The sequence below is a fragment of the Globicephala melas genome, chromosome 17 (assembly GCF_963455315.2).
Source record: "Globicephala melas chromosome 17, mGloMel1.2, whole genome shotgun sequence".
Taxonomy (NCBI): domain Eukaryota; kingdom Metazoa; phylum Chordata; class Mammalia; order Artiodactyla; family Delphinidae; genus Globicephala; species Globicephala melas.
In genome coordinates, this window is record NC_083330.1 from 3,153,314 (window position 1) to 3,174,353 (window position 21,040).

General features: G+C 42.9%; 1 protein-coding gene across 5 annotated transcripts in view; it reads right to left on the bottom strand.

The window, feature by feature from the left end:
* ATP6V1H (ATPase H+ transporting V1 subunit H) overlaps nucleotides 1–21,040 on the bottom strand; it is a 97,288-nt gene that overhangs the window by 31,115 nt on the left and 45,133 nt on the right. For 4 of the 5 annotated variants that reach the window (XM_030859762.3, XM_060287369.1, XM_060287367.1 and 1 more), the window contains 4 exons: nucleotides 19,179–19,292; nucleotides 16,365–16,469; nucleotides 13,256–13,309; nucleotides 3,199–3,296 (listed from right to left, as the gene is read on the bottom strand). In XM_030859762.3, coding sequence (XP_030715622.1) covers nucleotides 3,199–3,296; nucleotides 13,256–13,309; nucleotides 16,365–16,469; nucleotides 19,179–19,292 — 371 coding nt within the window. The remainder of the gene's footprint in view (nucleotides 1–3,198; nucleotides 3,297–13,255; nucleotides 13,310–16,364; nucleotides 16,470–19,178; nucleotides 19,293–21,040) is intronic. The other variant, XM_060287370.1, reaches the window with a different exon arrangement.

A 21,040-nucleotide genomic window follows, 5' to 3' on the forward strand; every position in this document is an offset into this window, starting at 1 on the left:
CCTGGCAAGTCCAACCTCTTACCCTTTGCTCCCCGCTTTAGGGGTAGTAGGATCTCTGACACTTGAGAGTCCCTTTATTTACCCGTTTTCAGAAACCCAGTTCACAAGTTTATACCTAGTTTATAGCTAGGGAGAATTTAATTTCTTCACATTAAATTCTCTCTGTTAAAAGGAAAAACTTTTAACGATGAGAGGGGCGAAGGAGAGCTCAAGGCCAATACACTGGTGCTGAGATCCAGACGGAAGGTCTCAAGGGGAGGCATGCTCAGCGACGCGGACACCGCAGAGAAGCTGAACAGAGTAAAAGTGTGCCCACGACAGACGGGATTCTATTGCAGAGACAAGGTAGTCTTCTATACCCAAATATCAACCACAGAAATGCCCTAATGAAGCAAAATAAGGCCCCTGTTCACTGGAATAAGGCAGGGATTCCCTTAGGGCAAGAACCCAACTCTGAATCCAGTGAGGCAGGAAGAGCGAGCTAAGGGGGACAAAGGACACAAAGGCCCAGCAGAAACCCAAACACGGTCATTTAACAAGTATCTGTTGAGGGTCTATGCGGCAGGTACAGTGCAAGGCACAGGGATAAAATGGGCAAAAACAAGACACTGTCCATGTTCCTTGAGAGCCCCGTGCAGGGGGAGGGAGGATTCCCAGAGGCTGTGGCCCTCGAGCTGGGCCTGAAGAACCAGTGGGTGCTAATTACCATGTAGGTCTCTGCTCTCCCTCGCTAACTGCTGAGTTTAGTGTTACTTTTAAAGTCACCGTAAAAGTTACTAAAAGATGCTGTGGCATCCTATGTGCTACCTTTGTTAGGTGTTTCATACTTTCCAGCTAGGCTGTATATCTCTTAAAGGAAAGGACCACATATGTTTCCTTTACTCCCCATAATATATGGTATAACATCACGCAGAGAGGGCAAAAAAACACAAACTGTCAAATCCAAAATCAGAAAGGAGGTTAAGGTCCATGACGCCAAAATAACTATTTTGTGCTCTGCTTTTTTAATGATGATTTTTCTTTTTAAATCATGCCAACGCAGGGACTAGGGAGACCAACAGCTGACCACTGGCTGACATGCACACTTCCTGCTGTTCGTCAGACCCATGGGCCCCTCGCACCTCACCATGCGATATTTTTTTTTTAATCTTACCTTTCATTTATATACTACTTTATACTTTCAAAATACTTCAAATGTCAGGATATAAATGTTCATAAATGGCCGTTGGACTTGGGGAAGCAACTACCCCAGCAAAAGCCCCGTTTTAGCTCCAGTATTTAAAAAATCAGTGCTAATCTTCAGACTTCCTAGTGAAGTCAAAGCACACTCTTGATCTTACACGGGCCCAGAAACATTCAGAAAGAGCGTGTGTCATTCGTGTAACCAAGAAGGAAAGAAAGGAAACTATGCAGAGATAAGAAGGTCCTGGGGTCTTAAACCATCAGTCTCCTCTTCCACTCTCCTCAAACAGGGTATGCTTACAATTTTTTATCCTCTCAGGATCCCTGCTTGTGATTTGAGGAGCACCAAAAAGGAAAAAAAGAAAACATTCGACCCTAAACAAAAGAAACGGCAGAGTAAAAAGTACGTGTTTTCTTTCTTATAAAGTGAAAAAAGGGGCTTCCCTGGTGGCGCAGTGGTTGAGAATCTGCCTGCTAATGCAGGGGACACGGGTTCGAGCCCTGGTCTGGGAGGATCCCACATGCCGCGGAGCAACTAGGCCCGTGAGCCACAACTACTGACCCTGTGCATCTGGAGCCCGTGCTCTGCAACAAGAGAGGCTGCGATAGTGAGAGGCCCGCACACCGCGATGAAGAGTGGCCCCCGCTTGCCGCAACTAGAGAAAGCCCTCGCAAAGAAACGAAGACCCAACACAGCAAAAATAAATTAATTAATTAATGTCAGATGCAGGCTTGTGACATCCTCTGTCACATAGGGGAGGACGTAAGTCAGGCACAGCAGATAAGCAAAGCTTTCACTTTAAAAAAAAAAAGAAAAAAATTCAATGACTTTTCCAAATTGCCCTACTCTCAGCAAGTTAACATATTCTACCTTTATTAATGCCTGTTCTCAACCTAAAAGTCTCTGTATTAATTTGATTACTACTAACCTTGTTAGTGGGCATTAGCATATCAAAGTGTGTAGGTTGAACATGGAATATTCTAGATTGTACTTATGCCTGCTCTTGTTGCTAAACTGAATAGTTAATACTACTTACCATCCTCCAAAATATTAGTGCCAACAACATTTTGAACAGCAGCATTTCGTTAGCCTTGGTCCACTGGACCAAATTCTAGTATTTAAGTTTATTTTTTGAGCAATTATAACTATTTGTATAAACTGGTGTTTCATGACTTTTATTCTCTCTTATAGGTCTTCCAAAGAACAACAAAGAAAATCTATTTTTTGTTTAATAGAATAAAATTCAATTTATCTTGCAATTACAATACAGGTCCATGGACCTATTTATAAACCTAAGATACACTATGTGATCTTGGTGAGTTTGTTAACTATAATTTGAAGAATCACACTATTTCATCATCCTAGATCTTATTTCATCATTATTCATCCATTATTCTCAACTATGCTAATAAATATTAAAGACTAAATTATAAGAAAATTGGAGAATGACGGAATCACCTAGGAAGATGATATAATAGTGAAAGAAATAATTAACCTTTCTTATTGTATTGCCTAAAATATTGCATCACTTTTAAGAAAGTAAAAAGACTGGAAACACCATCTGTGCAGTCCACCTTTAAGTGTCTGTGCGGAAAAGAGTTAACGTCATGGTCCGGAGACAGCTATGCTCAGAAAGGGCTGCCTGCAAAGCTGGCCCTTGGCTGACTTGAGGGAATTTGACTGGTAATCCGTTCCCTACACGGAAACCAAAGTTCTCCGAAATGACAGGGAAAACTAAACTGTGTGCACAAACAGGATGCTTGTGCTTGTGGTGAGCGCCTGCTCTCCTGCTGGAGCCTGGAACGTTCCATATGAGGTAGAGGGAGCCGACGTGACACACCTCCAGGGAAACCGGGGGCCCTGAGTCGCTAGAGAGTCTCCTGCACAGGAACCTCACACAAGACATTTTTTTTAACAAACCTTCTTTTAGATGATTAAATGTATTCATTTCTTTGAAACTGTCAAGGAGAGATGCTTTTAAATGTTACTCCACAGTCAAAATAAAGGGCGCTCACCAGTTCACCCCGTCTGCTTCCACCCAGGCAAAGCGGTACTCGTTGACTCGGAGCATCAGCTGCAGACACCCGGCCACACACTGCACGTACTGAGAGCTCTGTGCAGGGAGAAGCACAGTGTTTAAAACTGGAAAGCACTTCAAGTCACAAGGTCATGCAGATACCAAATTCTGGAGTGGTTTTTACTAGAGTTTATCATCTGAAAAGTCTAGAAGTCTCAAATATTTCTTCAAAAGTCAATCCTTGTTGCTCTTCTCTCGTCCTCCTGGAAACGAAGCCGACTTCTTTTGCCAAATTAAGCCTACACGGCTCAAGCCCACTGAACACATCCAGTCAGGGAAATAAAGGAACAAAGTAATTATGCCTTTGATATGGTTTGATAAACAGCTTATTATCTTGCAATGTTTCACTTAGCCCTGAATAGAAGCACGATACAGAGAATACTGCTCTTCATAATTACACAAGTATCAAAGAACAACAATAAAATGAAAGAGATAGAAGCGTATGCTTTGAGACAGACCCATATCTGAGTGACCGTGAGCAAGTGTCCGAACCTTGTCAATGCTCAATTTCTTCATCCTTACTGAGGATCATGCCCCCAAGCACCCTGAAAGGGTCCTCTTAGGATTAAGTAATTCATTTAGCACAGAGCTAGACATGTCACAGAAACTCAATAAATAAGAACTTAAAAAATAAAACTATACAGCACATAAGAAGTCTACTTAAACACTTGAAAAAGACTGATTTTTTTTTAAACTATCAGTTCAACAGGCACTATGTTAGAGAAATTGAGGTTAAATCTGAAGCTTGAAATAAAGAGAACAAACATCCCCAAGAAGCTGCTCGCTCCTCCATGTTAGGAAAGCTGGTAGTGACACCGGGCTTGGGCGCCTCCCGGAATACCTACCATGAGCCCTACATCTATAAGAAATGGAGGGACAGTCTTAAAGAACATGCTAACAAAAAGGAAGAACGGAGAGGATCGTGGATGTCATATAAATTCACAAAACCTAATATACATGATGCCACTTCAGTTCCATGTTTTAACTTAAACTAAGTTTGCTAAAACCTAACACTTCAAAGAATTCCAGGCACTCAAATACAAAAACACTATGATATATTTGGAGGAATAATCAAAGTTATCATGAAAAGGTTATCTTAGATTTTACCAAGAAAGGAGTGAACACAGTTGCCCAAAAGCACACTATATCCAGTAACTTAATTTGCCTGAAAACGCAAAACATTCGCAGAAATTAATGACCAAAAAAAAAGTGAATTTTCAGCTCGAAAACCATCTTCCATAATGGGAAAAATATATATATGTATTTTTCCAATTAGGTCAGCAGCTAACTAACCCTTTGTGCAAAGAATTCCATCTTCCTTGTTTAGAGAGACAGCCTAAGCAAGGTTTCTACAATAATGAATGAAAGGCAGCCTAGGGCACTCTCTCCTCTTCCACTTATCATCGATTTCCTCTCAACACAAGAATTTCTTGGTTCACTGTTAAGTATTTTTCTTGTCTGTGTCCACTTACCCTACTATGTTGAAACACATGACACATTTAAAAAATGGATTCTTCGTTGCTAGTTACAGCTTCAGGACTCACATATAAATGAGCATATAAAAGATGCTGCTTCAGCACTGTTTACAACAGCCAGGACATGGGAGCAACCTAAGTGTCCGTGTATGTTTAACTTACGAGAAACTGTCAAACACATGTACCACAGTGTTCACTGCAGCTCTATTAACAATAGCCAGGACATGGAAGCAACCTAAGTGTCCGTCGACAGACGAATGGATAAAGAAGATGTGGCACATATATACAATGGAATATTACTCAGCCATAAAAAGAAACGAAATTGAGATATTTGTAGTGAGGTAGATGGACCTAGAGCCTGTCATACAGAGTGAAGTAAGTCAGAAAGAGAAAAACAAATACTGAATGCTAACACATATATATATGGAATCTTAAAAAAAAAAAAAAGGTTCTCAAGAACCTAGGGGCAGGACAGGAATAAAGATGCAGACATAGAGAAGAGGGGGAAGGGTAAGCTGGGACGAAGTGAGAGAGCGGCATGGACATATATACACGACCAAATGTAAAACAGATAGCTAGTGGGAAGCAGCCGCATAGCACAGGGAGATCAGCTCGGTGCTTTGTGACCAGCTAGAGGGGTGGGATAGGGAGGGTGGGAGGGAGATGCAAGAGGGAGGGGATATGAGGATAGATGTATCCATATAGCTGATTCACTTTGTTATAAAGCAGAAACTAACACACCATTGCAAAGCAATTATACTCCAATAAAGATCTATTAAAAAATTTTAAAAAGATGCTGCTTCTAATGGTACTGATGAACCTAGCTGCAGGGCAGGAATAAAGAGGTAGACACAGAAAATGGACTTGAGGACTTGGGGTGGGAGGGGGAAGCTGGGGCGAAGTGAGAGTAGCATCGCCATATACACACTACGGAATGTAAAATAGGTAGCTAGTGGGAAGCAGCTGCATAGCACAGGGAGATCAGCTAGTGCTTTGTGACCACCTAGAGGGGTGGGATAGGGAGGGTGGGAGGGAGGCTCCAGAGGGAGGGGATATGCTGACATGTGTGTGCATATGGCCGATTCGCTTTGTTGTGCAACAGAAACTAACACGGGATTGTGAAGCAATTGTACTCCAATAAAGATATATTAAAAAATTTTTAAAAAGATGCTGCTTCTAAAACTTCACTCTCTCCTATGATGCACCATGAGGCAGTCCAATTCCAGTCCAGAGATTATTTTCAAAGTACACAGTGAAGGCAACACTGATAAATGACTGAGGTACTGCCTTCAATCAAAGTAAATTGTATCACTGCCTTACCTTTCTCTCACATTGTCCTGTTAGTCTCATGTACAAAGTTATTCAACGGTTTTTTTAGAAGAAAATAATCAGCCTTCAATCAACCCAGCGAGCCACCGACTCTTCCGCCACACAGAGGTCATTCAAACACTGCTGGAGAAGACTGCACAGCCACGCAGAGCCATCAGGAAGCTCTGCTCTCCCCGCCACCCCCAGAGCCACGCTCACACCTTCACCTCTACCCTCCTGTCCCGCTCTCTTCCCTCACCTCAGCACTGAGAGAAAAAACAGAGACCATCAGCTAGCGAGTCACTGAGCTGCCAACATCGCGCCCCTAACTGAACTTCCCTGACGGCCCTTCTCACCTCCCTCTCGCCGAGCAGAGGCAGACAGCTCTTCCTGTCCAGGACCCACGGCCCCAGCAAGGCCTGTGTCCCACTCCTCCCACACAGCATCGCATCAGTCCGACCCCCCCCTGTAGCTCCGATCTGTTTGATAGGTTTCCTCTCCTCAGCCCCTAAATATACTCAATCTTTCCCGTCTTAAAATTATCCCTAAACCTTGTACCAACCTCAGCATCTTTCCTCCTCCCAACGCATGAAGTTTTCTTGACAGAATTATCACCAGGTTCTTACCTCTCTGATACCTTATCACTCCACCAACATGGCAAATGCCAGGACCAGCAGTGACCTTAAAGTGCCAGGTCCAACAGTTACTCTCCCCCAGAGAACCAGACCTCTACCTCCAGCTGCTTCCGGGAAAGCTCTCGCCCCTCCTTTCTCCAGCTGAACTGACTCACAGCTCCAATGTTAACTCCACCACCATGAAAGAAAGGCAGTAATGTAGCCTAACAGTTACGAACAAAGGCTCTGGAAGCAGCCTGCCAGGCTCAGCCACTTCCAAGCCGTGTGCCCTTGAATGAGCCTCCCACCTATAAAATGGGGATAACAGGGCACATCCCATGGGGTGTGGGGATAATCTCATTAGCTAATATATGACAGACTGGGCTGAGAACCAGCTACAATGTGTACTCTCAAACACACAAACCTCCCTGGTAGAGAAAAACTAACTTTACTTCTCAACACATTAAGAGAACATCATTAGATAAATTTTCTAATATTGCTGAAAATGCAAATTCTCCTATATTATGGTGGAAAAATCACATAAGGAAAACAGCAACTGACAGAATTCACCTTCCTGGTGAAGAGGGTCTCCCAGATCCATATTCTGCAGAATTACAAAGTAATTCAAGAAGTGAGGAATTACAAAGCAAGTAGGCAACGAAAGATAAACATAAAAACTGCAGCCACATTGTACCAAAGTAAATCTCATGCTATTAACAATGTTTATAGACCAATTTTCAATATCTATCTCCATAATGCTGGGATTTAAGTACAAACTAAATGAGAAAAAATAAAGATAATATTCCTCTAAATTTTGGAATCAAGGGTGCTTAAAAAAAAAAAAAGACGTCTGCAGTGCAGAGAAGAGTACCTGTCTCAGATGCAGTGGAAACACACGTGTGTCCAGTGGTATCAGTGAAGCACAAAGCTGAGTTTGTAGAACACACCATCGACCAAAATAAACCCCAGAAGCCAGTTTTACATGAAATCCTCCAGGACTGGTGATTAACCAATCCCAAAAGTATTCAATGTGTCATGACTATTAAATGAATCTTTTCTCATAGAACTAAAAAGTGAGTGTGCACATCTTATGTGTGGAACAACTGGAACTCTCCTACTTTGCTGGCGACGTGTAAACTGGTTTAGAAAAGTGACTGGACTGCTGGACCTAAATTCACATGTAACCTGTACCCCAGCAACTCCATTCTAGAAGTGCTCCAGGCGTAAGTGGTTACATCTACCAAAGGCCATGTACAAGGATGTTCATAGCAAGATATTCACAACAGCCAAGAACCAGAACTAACTCAAATGTCCATCAATAAGAGTATGGATAATATACATTTAATATATTACTACACGGCAATAAAGAGATGAACTACTGCCAAGTGCAACTTGAGTGACTCTCACTGACACAATACTGCACAAGAATTCGGACACACAAGAGTTCACACTGTGTATGATTCCACTTTTATGGAGTTCAAGGTCAGGCAAAACTAATGCATAATAACGAAAACCTTTGTGGGAGCCGAGGCGAAGGAAAGTATTGAGTAGGACACATGATGTACAAATGCATTCAGCTGAACATTTAAAAATCTGTCTATTTTACTCTATGTAAGCTGTAGGGGAACAAAATTTGCCACTTTAAATGGGTCCCTTTGGCATGAGGATTCTTTTAGGGTGGTTATTTTTTTGAAAGCAGAGGATTCAAGAAGTCTGTCTTTGTACCTGCCCCTTAACGGCCTAAAGAACTCAGACAAAGGCCCTGGTCCAGGAAGGGCACTGTCACCGGAGATCTACAAAGAACACGGGTCGGCGCTGGGGGGAGCTGCACAGGGCCGGGAGACCAGAGTCCTCTGTGTGTCCCACTGTCCCTGCGGGCCCAGCAAGCATCTGTCACCAAACATCTGCTTTCTCACCTCCGTGTGAACTGCCTTCTCCCCGCTGAAGTCCCCCCCTCCGCACCCCCTTCTCCTCTCAGGCGCTACATCTGCGGCCTCATATTACAGGGCCCCTGTACATACGTAATTACATCTGGTTTTCTCCTGTTAATCTGTCTCACGTCAATTTAATTCTTTGGCCAGACAGAAGAACCCAGAAGGAGCAGAGCATAATTTTTTCCTCCCCAACGAAGTTGTGACATAAAAATAAGTGACCAAAGAAAGGAAGGGAGGCAAAGAGGGAGAGAGGTTTTGTCAGTCAGAAGTTCTGCCAATTTACCTTTGGCAAATCACTTTAAACTCTTCAAAATTGTTGTCTCATCAATAAAGGAAAGCAATACCAGCCCAATTTTTAAAAAACAGCCTTAAATTAAAAAACAAAACAAAAACAAAAACCTCTGCTACTCAAATCTGAACTCACATCAGTTAAACACAAAACAACTGTAAGGTACATTACCATCATTATTATTCTTGTCGTTATTATTACTTCATATTCAGGAACTAAAACAAATATAGTGCAAGAATTCTCTTGAAGTTGGCTTATTAAGAGAGACCCTCTAGTCAATACTCATAAAATACCTATATTAAATTAATACCTAAATTAACTTAAGATACTTTCGTCTTAGACTTAAGTCTTAACCAAGAAAGTAATTTCACTGTTAATTTACAAATTTATAAATCTCCTTCAAGTACTACTTTCAATCTAATTTTCTTAGGCGTATAATTTAATTACATGACTACTGGGATTCTTTATTGTAGGAAAAATTATTGCAGACTTAAGAAATATGATTTACTTTATAAATCACTGCTTTGTATGCAACTTCCAAGAACACATCCAATGTACAATATTAGGTTACCTTATTATTGTTATTGATGCTATAGTTTGAAAATGATATGTAAAAGAAAGTCTGGTACTGAAATACTTTACCATTTAATTTTCCTCTGCATTGCCAGAATATACGCAATCCTTCCAAATATCTGATCAGAAGGGCAAAACTGACAGGTTCTCATCTGTTCTCCTTTTCTTAATATTTATTCTTCGCATATATTTTAATGATCCACAATGTTTAAAACGTACTAATCTTGTGATAAGAGGATACAATGAAGGTCACCCAAACATTGCTGCAGGTGAAGAGCAAATGCTCTGAAAACCAGCACCAAGACACGTAATTGACTGTGAACATCTCTGGGTCCTCACAGACTTTACAAATCACAGGCTAGAGGGGCCAGAGTTAAACAAGAGGCCTGCACTCTGCGAACTCCTGACGCAGCCCCTCATGTCTGCTACTCGGGTAGCACTTTTGATACACTTATGGACAAACAGTGAAGAACCAAATCGTTAAAGTCCTCCAACTCTTCTGAAAGACTGAAAAGTCTTAAATTAAAAACAGAGCCTTAAAAAGTCAAAGCAGTAACACTACCTTCACATTAACAAGGATATTAGAACTGTCAGAGAAAACAATTTAAGGAATGTGGCCAAAAGCCAAAAAAGCTAAGCTTTTTTTTTCCCCTTTCATTCTAAAATGCTGTTATTACATGCTAAAACATGGATGAATCCTGAAAACATACGCTAAGTGAGAGAAGCCGGTCACGGATGACCACATATTACGTGACTTGTGTACAGAGAGTGGCCAGAAGAGGTGAATGCAGAGACGGAAAGTAAGTGAGGGGTTGCCAGAGTTTAGGCGAGGGCGTTAGGAACGGGGGTGACTGTTTTGGTGGACACGGTTTCTTTCTGGGGTGTGGAAAGCGCTACAAAATCAGATGGTGGCAATGGTTGCCCAACTCTGTAAATATACTAAAACCAATAGCAAATGGAAAGCTTTTATGGTATGAGAAACAGATTTCAATAAAGCTGTAAACAAACAAACCAAAAAGCCTACAAAAAACTGCAAGTTAACTCGCTCGCTCACATGTGCCAGGTTTCCAGGTGGTTAAGAGCCACGTGGGGCTACCAGGGTGGACACCGCAGATATAAAGAACGCTGCCATCACCCCGGCGAGTTCTACTGGACAGAACTGCTCCGGAACATTAAAAGGCAAGATAAAGTGAGCAATATGGAGAACCTGGCGACTTACGTTACTTACTACCAACGAAACCATGTCCACCCAGCAATGTGTGCGGCCGGACCTGGTCTACAACAGAGAACAGGACGCGCAGGGGGAGAGTTACCACGGTCCCCTGCACACAGGTGTGAAAGAGGCTGGAGAGAGGGAGAAGAATGCCCAGATTCTCCTGACTCCTCCAAAGGCTGGGAGAGATCACGGTGTTCCTCTTTTTGTCAGGGCAGCGGCCCAGCAATCAACATCTAAGCCTGGGCGACGTCCTCGGAAAAGTAGAAGATTGATAATTCCCATGCAAGAGCCAACAAAGAACTGAACGGACGGCTGAAGGTAAGTTAGGGTGAGTACATGCCATGTGATGGAGTTTATTATTTTTACATTTAGGTAAAAACAGCACAAATCATTTTCAGAAAATTTCATTTATATAATGTCATTTAAATAAAAATGTCTGTAATGATCCACTCATAACTTATGATGATGCTTCTGTGCCATTTTAAAAGTCAAGACTGTTGCATCCTGCTAATTTCTCATTTTGCTGTGTAAAGCTCTGTTCTGTTTGTTTTATACTGACATCAAGTGGCAACAGCACAGAATGCAGTTTACCAAACCCTTTCTACGCTGTCTGAAAACCTAAAGGGATTTTAAGATAGAACGTCGATATTCTTTACAGGTCTGAGTAGGTGAGGCAACCTGGAGAATGCCTAAAGCTCCCAGTCCAGTCCAGGTGCCTCGGAATCCTCTCGGTAAGGAATGCGTCCCCTTGGGGGTTCTGCCACCGTGAGCGGATGACCTTGGGCAAGCCGGTGTGCCTTTCCAGCCTCACTGCTCATCCCTAAAACGTGGCTTACGGTAAGACCAATGTCAAAGACGGGGTGTGAACATTCAAGGAGATGTAAATGCAAAATGACTAAAACACTGCCAGGCACACAGGAAGAGCTCCATACATACCAGCTACCAATTCCGATCCCCCTACTGAAATACAAGTATCAAAGGAAGTGCTATCACCTCTCTGTCAACTTCTTTAAGTCTCTGCCTTCCAAGCTGCCAGCCTTCTGAGAAGGTAGGAACCTCCAGCAAGGGCCAGGGAGGATGTTCAGGTGTGAAGCACTGAAGGGAAGAGGGAGGACATCAAAGGCCAGCTTTTCTTCACTCACAATCACCCCTGATGCTAATACCGTTTGGGACGTACGTGTCTGAGTCGACCGGATAAACCACTTTGACTAACCACTGCCAATTCAATAGATCAGCGCTGTTTTTCCCACACGCTGGACAGAAAAGAGCAAAAGAAGAATGTCACGTCGCCAGAGCTCGCACCTCACTGCGTGAGCTCTACTAACTTCCAAACACTTTAATAACCACTTAAGTTTATTCCGAAAACACCTTTTAAAGTTTTTACAAATAAGTCTAATTAGACAATTTTTCAAATCAAACAATTTTTCAAAATTTCAAACCGGTGGAAAGAAACTCAAGTCATATAAAATAAGGACTCCCAATTTAAACATCTGCTTATGGCTGAATATCTAGACTTCGAACCTACCACCTCCTTCCCCGACGCTGGCCCCAAGACTGCTCACTTAGTTCTATACCCTGTTCTGATTTCAGAAGACGTGTGGCCATTTTCCGGCTTGACACACTCACTGTTTGTCAAGTCCCTTGACCCGTGCCCCAAGAGAAGCCCCACTCCTGGCTTTGAGATGGACTGTGTCGCCCTCTCTAGTCTACGAGCACACACACAGGGGTGTGGCCTGCGGGTTATGGACACGGACCCTGCGTGGCCCCCCCACAGCTCCGCTGAGGTCTAGCACAGGCCGGTGGGAGACACCGTCCTCGGAAGGTGCTTTCCGGTTTCCCAGAGATATTTCCAGCGAAGGAAGCTGAATACGCCTCACCTACCTTTTTAACTCTTCCCCCACCTCGCTCTCAGCTGGCGCTAACCACGCCAACCCATACTTGTCCAAATCTATTGGCAATTCTTGAACTAGTCTGAAGACAGCAAAGTTAAACCACTCCCAACCGGGGGGGATAACCCTAACCAGGAAAGGAACTGGGGGGACATGATTAGTTTTAACCTTTAACCTTTTGGCTCTACATAAATGTGGGGCAGGATTGGCCTGAAAAAGGGGGAGGGAGAGTCTGGCCACCACGTAGGCCCCCATTAAACCCTGAGCAACTCAGGCAAGTAGTGGGTTTTCGTACCAGTGGGGAACGGAACTGTTTTCAGCTGCCTGGCGCAGGGTCCGTGGATCTGTCAGACGTTAGGGTCTGTGAGACAGCTAAAGTGTTAAGAGAGGAGCTCTGGTTACTCACTCGACTTGTGCATCTGAGTCCAGACTTGCTCTGATTCTCAGGCCTGAGATAAAGCCGCCTGAAGAGAAGAGCAACAGGAAGAGGAAGCCCCACATCCACCAGCAGCAGGAAGCAACCGCACGGCCCAGAAAGGCCTACACGCAGCTTTCACACCACCATTAACCCAACCAAATCCGCGGATTTACATCCGGGGGACTAGGGAACATCTTCAAAACGTTAAATGTCTGGGACTCAAAACAACTTAAATTCAGGGTGTTAGGAGGCCAGTGAACGAACAAGGAATGTACTTACATCGCTTGAAGAGACTGTTCCTGTTTCAACAGCAACACCGCTACCACGCAGTTTCTATTACGAAATAAATAACTTATTACTTAGTTTTGTTTTTAACTTTATCCTACTTCATAAGCTTACGAAAGAGAGCTAAGCAAATTTTATCACTGTTTTCCTAATCCTACTGAATGGAGAGTATCATCAACTAATAAAAAGCGTGGGGATGATACGAAATATTCTAAACGTCGTTACACTCTTCCGGATAATATCTTAATCAATAAATTATTTTAAAAGGAACAATAATAAACTGAATACTAAGTTCCAATTACATTTCATAAGTGAAGCGAGTGCAAATTTCCAAGTCTCAGGATTTACTTCCTGAGTCATTTTTCCAATGAGACAACTGTCTTAAGCTGAACTATCTACACGATATTTCTGTGGCAAAGCTTTCAAAACAGGTGCCTGATGATGGGAAGATACTACATGGAACTTAAAAAATTAGGTTATCCACAGCAATGCTAACACATTATAATGACAATCAGAACCTCATCTGTTACACAGAAATGACCAAAGAAAAGTTAAGGTAGAAAGTCAGAAGCTGAATATGCAAGAGAAAAGTGATAATGAATTTCTGAAAGGAAATTTTTATTTTGTTTTATTCAATAACTTATCTACTAAGTGCCAGGCATGAGCCCCTATAACCCAAGTATAACGGTTAAACTATTGGGAAAAAGGCTCCTAAATGTCTCTATAAAGTCAAAGAACAAAATATCCAAACTGGCACCTAATTCAGACTTTTGAAAGTCTACTTCTATCAGAACCATGAAAATGTGGTCCTTTTTATGAGGGAGAAAACGCTTACGATAGAGAAAAAGAGACCTTGCAGATACAGTGCTATCACGTGGCATTTAAGCAAAGTAGAAAATAAAAGCCCGAACAAGCCTCTGCTTCATGCCTGTCACTACACCCTGATCAAAGGCTGTGGACAAGTGTCTGCCCACAGCAAGGGTGGTAGCCAGCCAGAGCTCAGCGGAAGCCGTGACCAGACTCTGAGGCACGGCTGGACGGGCCTGAAGCCTCTCCCTGGGGCAGGACGTGCAAAGCAGCAACGCCAGACAGTAACTGAACAAGGCCAAGGACTCGGCGATAAAAAGAGCAAGCGTGCTGGAAAGATACAGAAAGGTCTTTAAGAGCGTCTGTCTCACACCAATTCTAATGAAAAGTGTTCCAGACACTGAAATCTCTGCTTCCACTAGTGACCAGAGAAATATCCCCCCAATTGCTGGACATGGTTACAACCACAGCTAATCATTCTAAAACTAACCAATTATCTGTGAGGCAGAGCATAAATGTTACTCTTACGGGGAAAAGTCTAGGATGGAACAACCCCTAATGTTAGCGGCACACTGCAGCGTGCATTCTTTGCTACCAGATCTCATTTTATGAGTCCAGCTAGCATAAAGCCTTATTACCACCAGACCACGCCTAACACTAAAGCAGAATGAAGTTTCTTCAAAGGGAGAACTAATCTCATAAGAGGAAAAAGAAAGGGGGGGGCGGGTTACCTCTTTAACTAAGCGCTCTGATCCCAAATGATACACATGTAGAAATAAATACACCTCATCTTCACATAGTATTTTTCATGTTCTAAGTATCTTCTTTTTGAAATATCTCACAAACTCAGTAAAATCTGCAAAACTTGTGACTCTTGTAAAAGTACTTTTAAAAACTAAGCCCAAAAGAGTGTTAAAGTGTATGCTGATGACAGAAAAAATAACTGATTTTGTTCAAGACACTTCAAAATCTCCCTATCCGAACAGAAAAGGTTAGTAGGCTCCCCCCGCAAAAAGGCAGGCAACGATAAGACAAAAAATAAATCGAAGCAAAATGTCATGGTGTCTCTCTCATACTTCAATTTAAAATCTACTAAAATCATAAAGTCACCAGCAACCTAAATTACAACTTTCCAAACCTTCATTTCAAATAGGCCCTTACTTGTCATCTAGCCCTGAGGCCACCAGGCCTCCCAGCACGGCTTCTCCTGGCCCATCCTCCATGTCCCGCCCACACCAAAGCTCGCCCCCTCCTGCCTTTCCTTCCGGATACAGATACGCCGCCCTCCCCACCCAGGTCAGCTCGCTCCTCTCCGTGGCTCGCTCCCTCCAAGCACCCTCACCACCTCTCACTTGGTCACCGGACACCTAAAGGAAAAGCAACCCTCCACTGAGCTGTCAGGAGTGTCCGGCCATCCGCCCTGCACTGGGGAACCGAGAAGACAAAAGGGAAAACTCGTCATCTGCCAGCCGTCACCCCGAAAGCTGTCCTCCTCCACGAAGAAACGGGCTCGAGGGCCCTGACAGCAGCGGGACCACAGCAAGCAGGCTTCGTGTTTCCCTTTGGGCTTAAATGCAACCCCACAAGGACACGGTAAAATCCTAAGTGGGAGTCACTGAGGGAGACATCCTCTCGGGCTGGAGAGAGCAGCCCCAGGCCACCCAGTGGTGCCTGGGACGGCCTCCTGGCCAGGACTAGAGGCGGGCTGCCTAATGAGCTGTCCTGTGCTGTCTGCAGTCTGAAGCCCTCCTGGCAGCAGCCAGGGCCAGTTTATTTATTGGTGTGACTGGTCAGACAGTTTGGCCTGGGTATGTGACCAGAGGGCATAAAGGAACCACTGCACACTTTCAAAGAACTCTCCCCAAACCAAGACTCCTGGCACCGATCTGGGTGGTCCAGGGTCCCAGGGCAGAGATGCTCGCCCATCGCACTGTCTATCCTCCTCTCTCGTGAGCCTCACACGAGTGTACCCTTGGAGTTGTGTGCGTCCTTCCCATCCTCCAACCCGTGTGATCTCGGCAGCCACCTTCCTGGAAGGGAAATCCTCCCTACCTGCTGAAATGCATGAAGGGAAAATCCCGAGTGACAGAAGAGACAGGAAGCTCTGAGCTGAAGCCAGTTACAGGCAGAAAAGGTGAAGCCCCTACCAGACCTGCAAGGAGCACGGCTGACTCATCAAACTCAGAATGCCTCTTTTTTAACAGAGTTTTTGTAATTTCACATAACTACCATAAATAGCTTTAGAGAACATGGACGTTATGTTCCTTTCAAAGATACTAAGAGGAATGTCTTTTACCTGTGAACTCAGCTGAGTCTTTATCCAATTGAAATAGTAATTTAAGTCACTGCCTTCCATCAATTCTTTTCCCCAAGCTGCTAACTTGGCAATAATTCTTGCTGCCTGAAAAATAAAAAATACATTTGAATATTATCCTGATTCTAAAAATCACACCATAGACCCTAAGAAACAGGACTCATAACCATTTTGCTGCAGGATTTCTTTTAGCACTCAACTCCTCCAAAGATAATAGATATTTCATTTTTAAAAATATTTCTAATATGGTCAAAGGTAGTTTTAAATAGTTCCGTTAACGTGAACCAAAACCAGTTGTGTTTTAAGAATTTCACGATATTCCCTGCATTATTCTGAGTTTCAAAAGTAAGATTAGGATTCATTATAAGACCAGCAAAAATCAAAGAACACAAAAATCCTTCTTTGTGACTTTCACCGAATCAGTTGCCAGAGTTCTGAGCAATGGCTCCAACGAACTGCCAGCCGCTGCCTCGGCCACTCAGGCCCCTGCGAGCTCTCGGTTCCAAACCTGTGTCTCGGTATAAAGTATATCCTGGGTATTGGTATAAAATATATCCTGGGTATTGGACAGTCATCTCTCTCAGTAGAAGCAAACACCCTTTTCTCCTCACTCAAAAACTTCTCAATTTTCTTCAAGCTATAAAATGAATCACGAAGAGAGGGTGGGAGGGAGATGCAAGAGGGAGGAGATATGGGGATAGATGTATACGTATAGCTGATTCACTCTGTTACACAGCAGAAACTAACACCATTGTAAAGCAATTATACTCCAATAAAGATGTTAAAAAAAATGAATCATGAATTTTTTTATTAAATAGGCAGTATAAGTGTATTTTATCAAATCATCATGTTGTACACTTTAAATACCTTATAATTTTGTCAATTACACCCCAATAAATCTGGAAATATATAGATATAGATATACCAGGGGGAGGGGGGAAAAGCAGTATAAACTACTACTTCTCCACCGACAAACCCAATTTAATAAATATTCTTTGAGTACTTTCTATAAGCAAGTTAGTGTTTCAAAGCTCTCATCATTCAGCAAGAGTTAATCCTAGTAGAGACCGTGAAGGCTGATTAGCTAAGCCAAAAATACACTGAGGTCTGTTCCCAGACTTGCACACAGCGAGCGAGGTGACAGAGGGCAGCGTGTGTCGTGGCACATTCGGGAGCCTGCACCACAGGGGAGGGGGGCAGAGCCCAGCACCCCGACGCCCTCACTTTGCAGTGACATGCGGTCGTCTTCACGTGCCTCGCTAAGTGAGTTCACAGACACGCTATCTAACTTAAACTGACCTGTCACAAAACAGATAAGTGACACGAAAGGATCCCTATAAGGAAACTGGAAATTGAAAAGCTGATCAGCAGTGTAAGCACAAGCTAAGGGGCAAAGACAGAGGAACACGAGGCCTGGCGCTTCCTCTCCGAGCACAAGCTCTTCATCAGCACGGGGTAAACCAATGAGCGTCTGACCCTCAAAATGTGAAAGATTAGCCAAAAGTAACTGAAATCATAAAGAAATGGAAACACAGACTTGGCTACACCATGAATAACGATGAATCTTACCCTAAATGTGTATTTGGCCTTTAACACATTTGTCAATTTTATTATAAGACCATCAAAATTAGGAAAATGTTTAAATCATGTTTCCAGACGGTGAAAACAAGCCTCTACACAACTTGAAAGCAAAAAATATATTACTGTTTTTTTTAAAATACTCTTTAAAATAGTTTATTTCATGGGTCATCCTTTTTAATTTCTTTTTACGAATGTTTCATACAATACATGAACATACTAATACATAAATGAATACAGATATATACGGAGAGAAAGAGAAAGCGTGTGCTCAAAGCTGTTTCACTGACAGTGGATCTTGCTGCGAAAATGTAGACATCTATGAAATGCAGCCTCAGGAGCGTCCCCTGCAGCCCACAATACGCTAGGAACAGAAAAGGTCTGTACAAGGACTGATTCTCTGATCGTCCTCTCAGACCTGCTCAGTGTTAACACTTCAAAAGATAGCCTTTCAGGCTAAGTTTAAAACAGAAGTGTATCTAAGATATTAAAAAGCAATTAACTACTTAATTAAAATAAAAATTAAACACAACAGCTGCTTCAAAGCAAAATTTAATTTCTATAGTAAAATGCAGTTAATTCTGTCACAGACCACCTAAAGCTGTTTGCACATGGGAAATTTACCACACTTTATTTTTAAATTTTTATTTATTTATTTGTTTGTTGTTTGTTTGTTTATGGCTGCGTTGGGTCTTCATTGCTGTGTGCGGGCTTTCTCTAGTTGCGGTGAGCAGGGGCTACTCTTCGTTGAGGTGCGCGAGCTTCTCATTGCAGTGGCTTCTCTTGTTGCGGAGCACGGGCTCTAGGCACACGGGCTTCAGTAGTTGTGGCTTGCGGGCTCTAGAGCATAGGCTCAGTAGTTGTGGCGCATGGGCTTAGCTGCTCCACAGCATGTGGGATCTTCCTGGACTAGGGCTCGAACCCATGTCCCCTGCACTGGCAGGAGGTTTGTAATCACTGCGCCACCAGGGAAGCCCTACCAAAGGCTTTTATCTCAATGAGCTCATCAAATGCTCTACAAACTTGAACTGTGTCAAAGCAACCCTGCCTCCTCTGACCTCCCAACACCCCACATTACTAACATCCAGTAAGGAAGCACTGCTTTGAAAAGCCAACGTCAGAGCGGTCACTCCTCTGGGTACTGGGACATTACCAAGTCACAACCGGCCCGGGTGCATTTCTTCCCTGAATCAGAAATGTGACCAATTCAAAACTTACCATATGAACAGTAAAGAGATCCTGGCGATTCAACATCGGCAGAAAGTAGGACCAGGCAGTGTTCTTGCTACGTTTAGCATAGTCAAAGAAAATGCTAACGCGCTGGTGATTCTCCTAAAAGAAATAAACATCACTGATCAGAACGCATTTTCCTAAAGAATGTAACGATTATACACTGCTTCTCAGCCTTTCATTTTATGTCCCCCTCAATCCATGTTTTCTCTTTCCAGTCGGTATGAGATTTGTCTCCCTGTTATTATTACAATGGGGCAGGGGGTGACGATGGGGGCAGGGGGAGATAGTTTTAAGTAAAATCACCTTTAATTATTATGATTAGTTTAAATCAGGTGAGCCACGATAACAGACCCCCCCCCCCCCCGCAGGTGTAGCACCTGAGTTACATCTCTCCTCAGCCTGCCCCTCAGTGCTGTCTGGACACCTCCACCCTCCTTCCACACAAACAAAATCGGGAAGGGCAGGGAGATCCCAATTCAGCTCTCGATGGGAGGACCAGCAGGAAGCACTTCAAGCTACTCACAGACAGGCCAGGGAAACAGGGCATCAGAGAAACCTCGGACATCTGGGTTACCCTTACACACTGTGACAGGAAAATCGGGGCACATAACGACAGCAAAAAACAGCATAGCATACCAGCAGGTAGATCAGAGGAACAATTACTTCTTAGTTGAAACCATGCAAACTCTACCTGTCACTGAAATTTTCTCTGCATATCGCTGGCTGAAATCCACTATCTGGTTCACTAAGTGAACACGGTGGTTAAGTAGCAATATTTGGTAAACAGCACAAATAACCACATAAACAATAATTTTAACTCTCAGATCAACATTTAAATCTTTTTAAATACAGTGGTTTTAACTTTGGTCTGTGCTAGCAGTTACCTATTTGAGGAGTAGACTACTATCTCTTTAAGTAACAAATCATTACAGTCTAGACTAACAACTCAAATAGTTATGATAACGAGTTCATCAAAGAACTCGAAGTTCAGGTAGGTCTTCATTAACTCCACTGGTGGACTATTTTCAAAGCTAAAATTGTAATTCTCATTGTACATGTAAATTAACAAAGTCCCCTACACACAGAAAGAGCAGAAACTGTCACACGTTTAACTAAGGTTAAAACCCATCTTCCTCAACAAGTGCTTCATGGATTTGATTCCTGCTTAAAAACGCACCTCCAGCCACTGCCACTCCAAGCGCCCAAATCCACACCTTTAACAGAATAAGGATAAAGCCCTCTCAGAGGCACTGAGCAACTGATACTAATATGCGAGCACAGAAAACATTTTAAAAATTATGTGCTAAAAACTAAACACGTGAGGAAAAACAAGCAATTCTTCCCCCAAAGTATTCCATTCGGATGTGTTAAGAATAAAAAGACTGGATTGGAAATGTGTAACAATAGTCTTTAAATGTCACACAGACTCACGTGGTGAAAGTGTGCGCAAATTTCTCGATGTAACCAAAATTTTACCAATAAGATCAATTGTCAGAATACGTTTAATCAGTAGCTAAGGATAATGGCAGCTACCTCCGTCTAAATCTCTCCACAGATCTTTCATTAACACAGGTCAACAAGAACAAATGAAACTATACACGTGAAGATGTCCTGCCTCGGACACCACCTTGATTGGCAAAAATGTAAAAACCTGACAGCGCCTTCTGTTGGCAAAGCTGTTGGGAAACAGGCATTCTCACACGGTGGGAATACAAAATGGAATATTTGGCATTATCTTAACAAAACTGCATACGTGGTTCTCTTTTATCCAGAAATCCCATTTCTAAGGATTTACCATGAAGTACACTCCCAACAATAGGAAAACACATTTGCATAAGGTTATTATC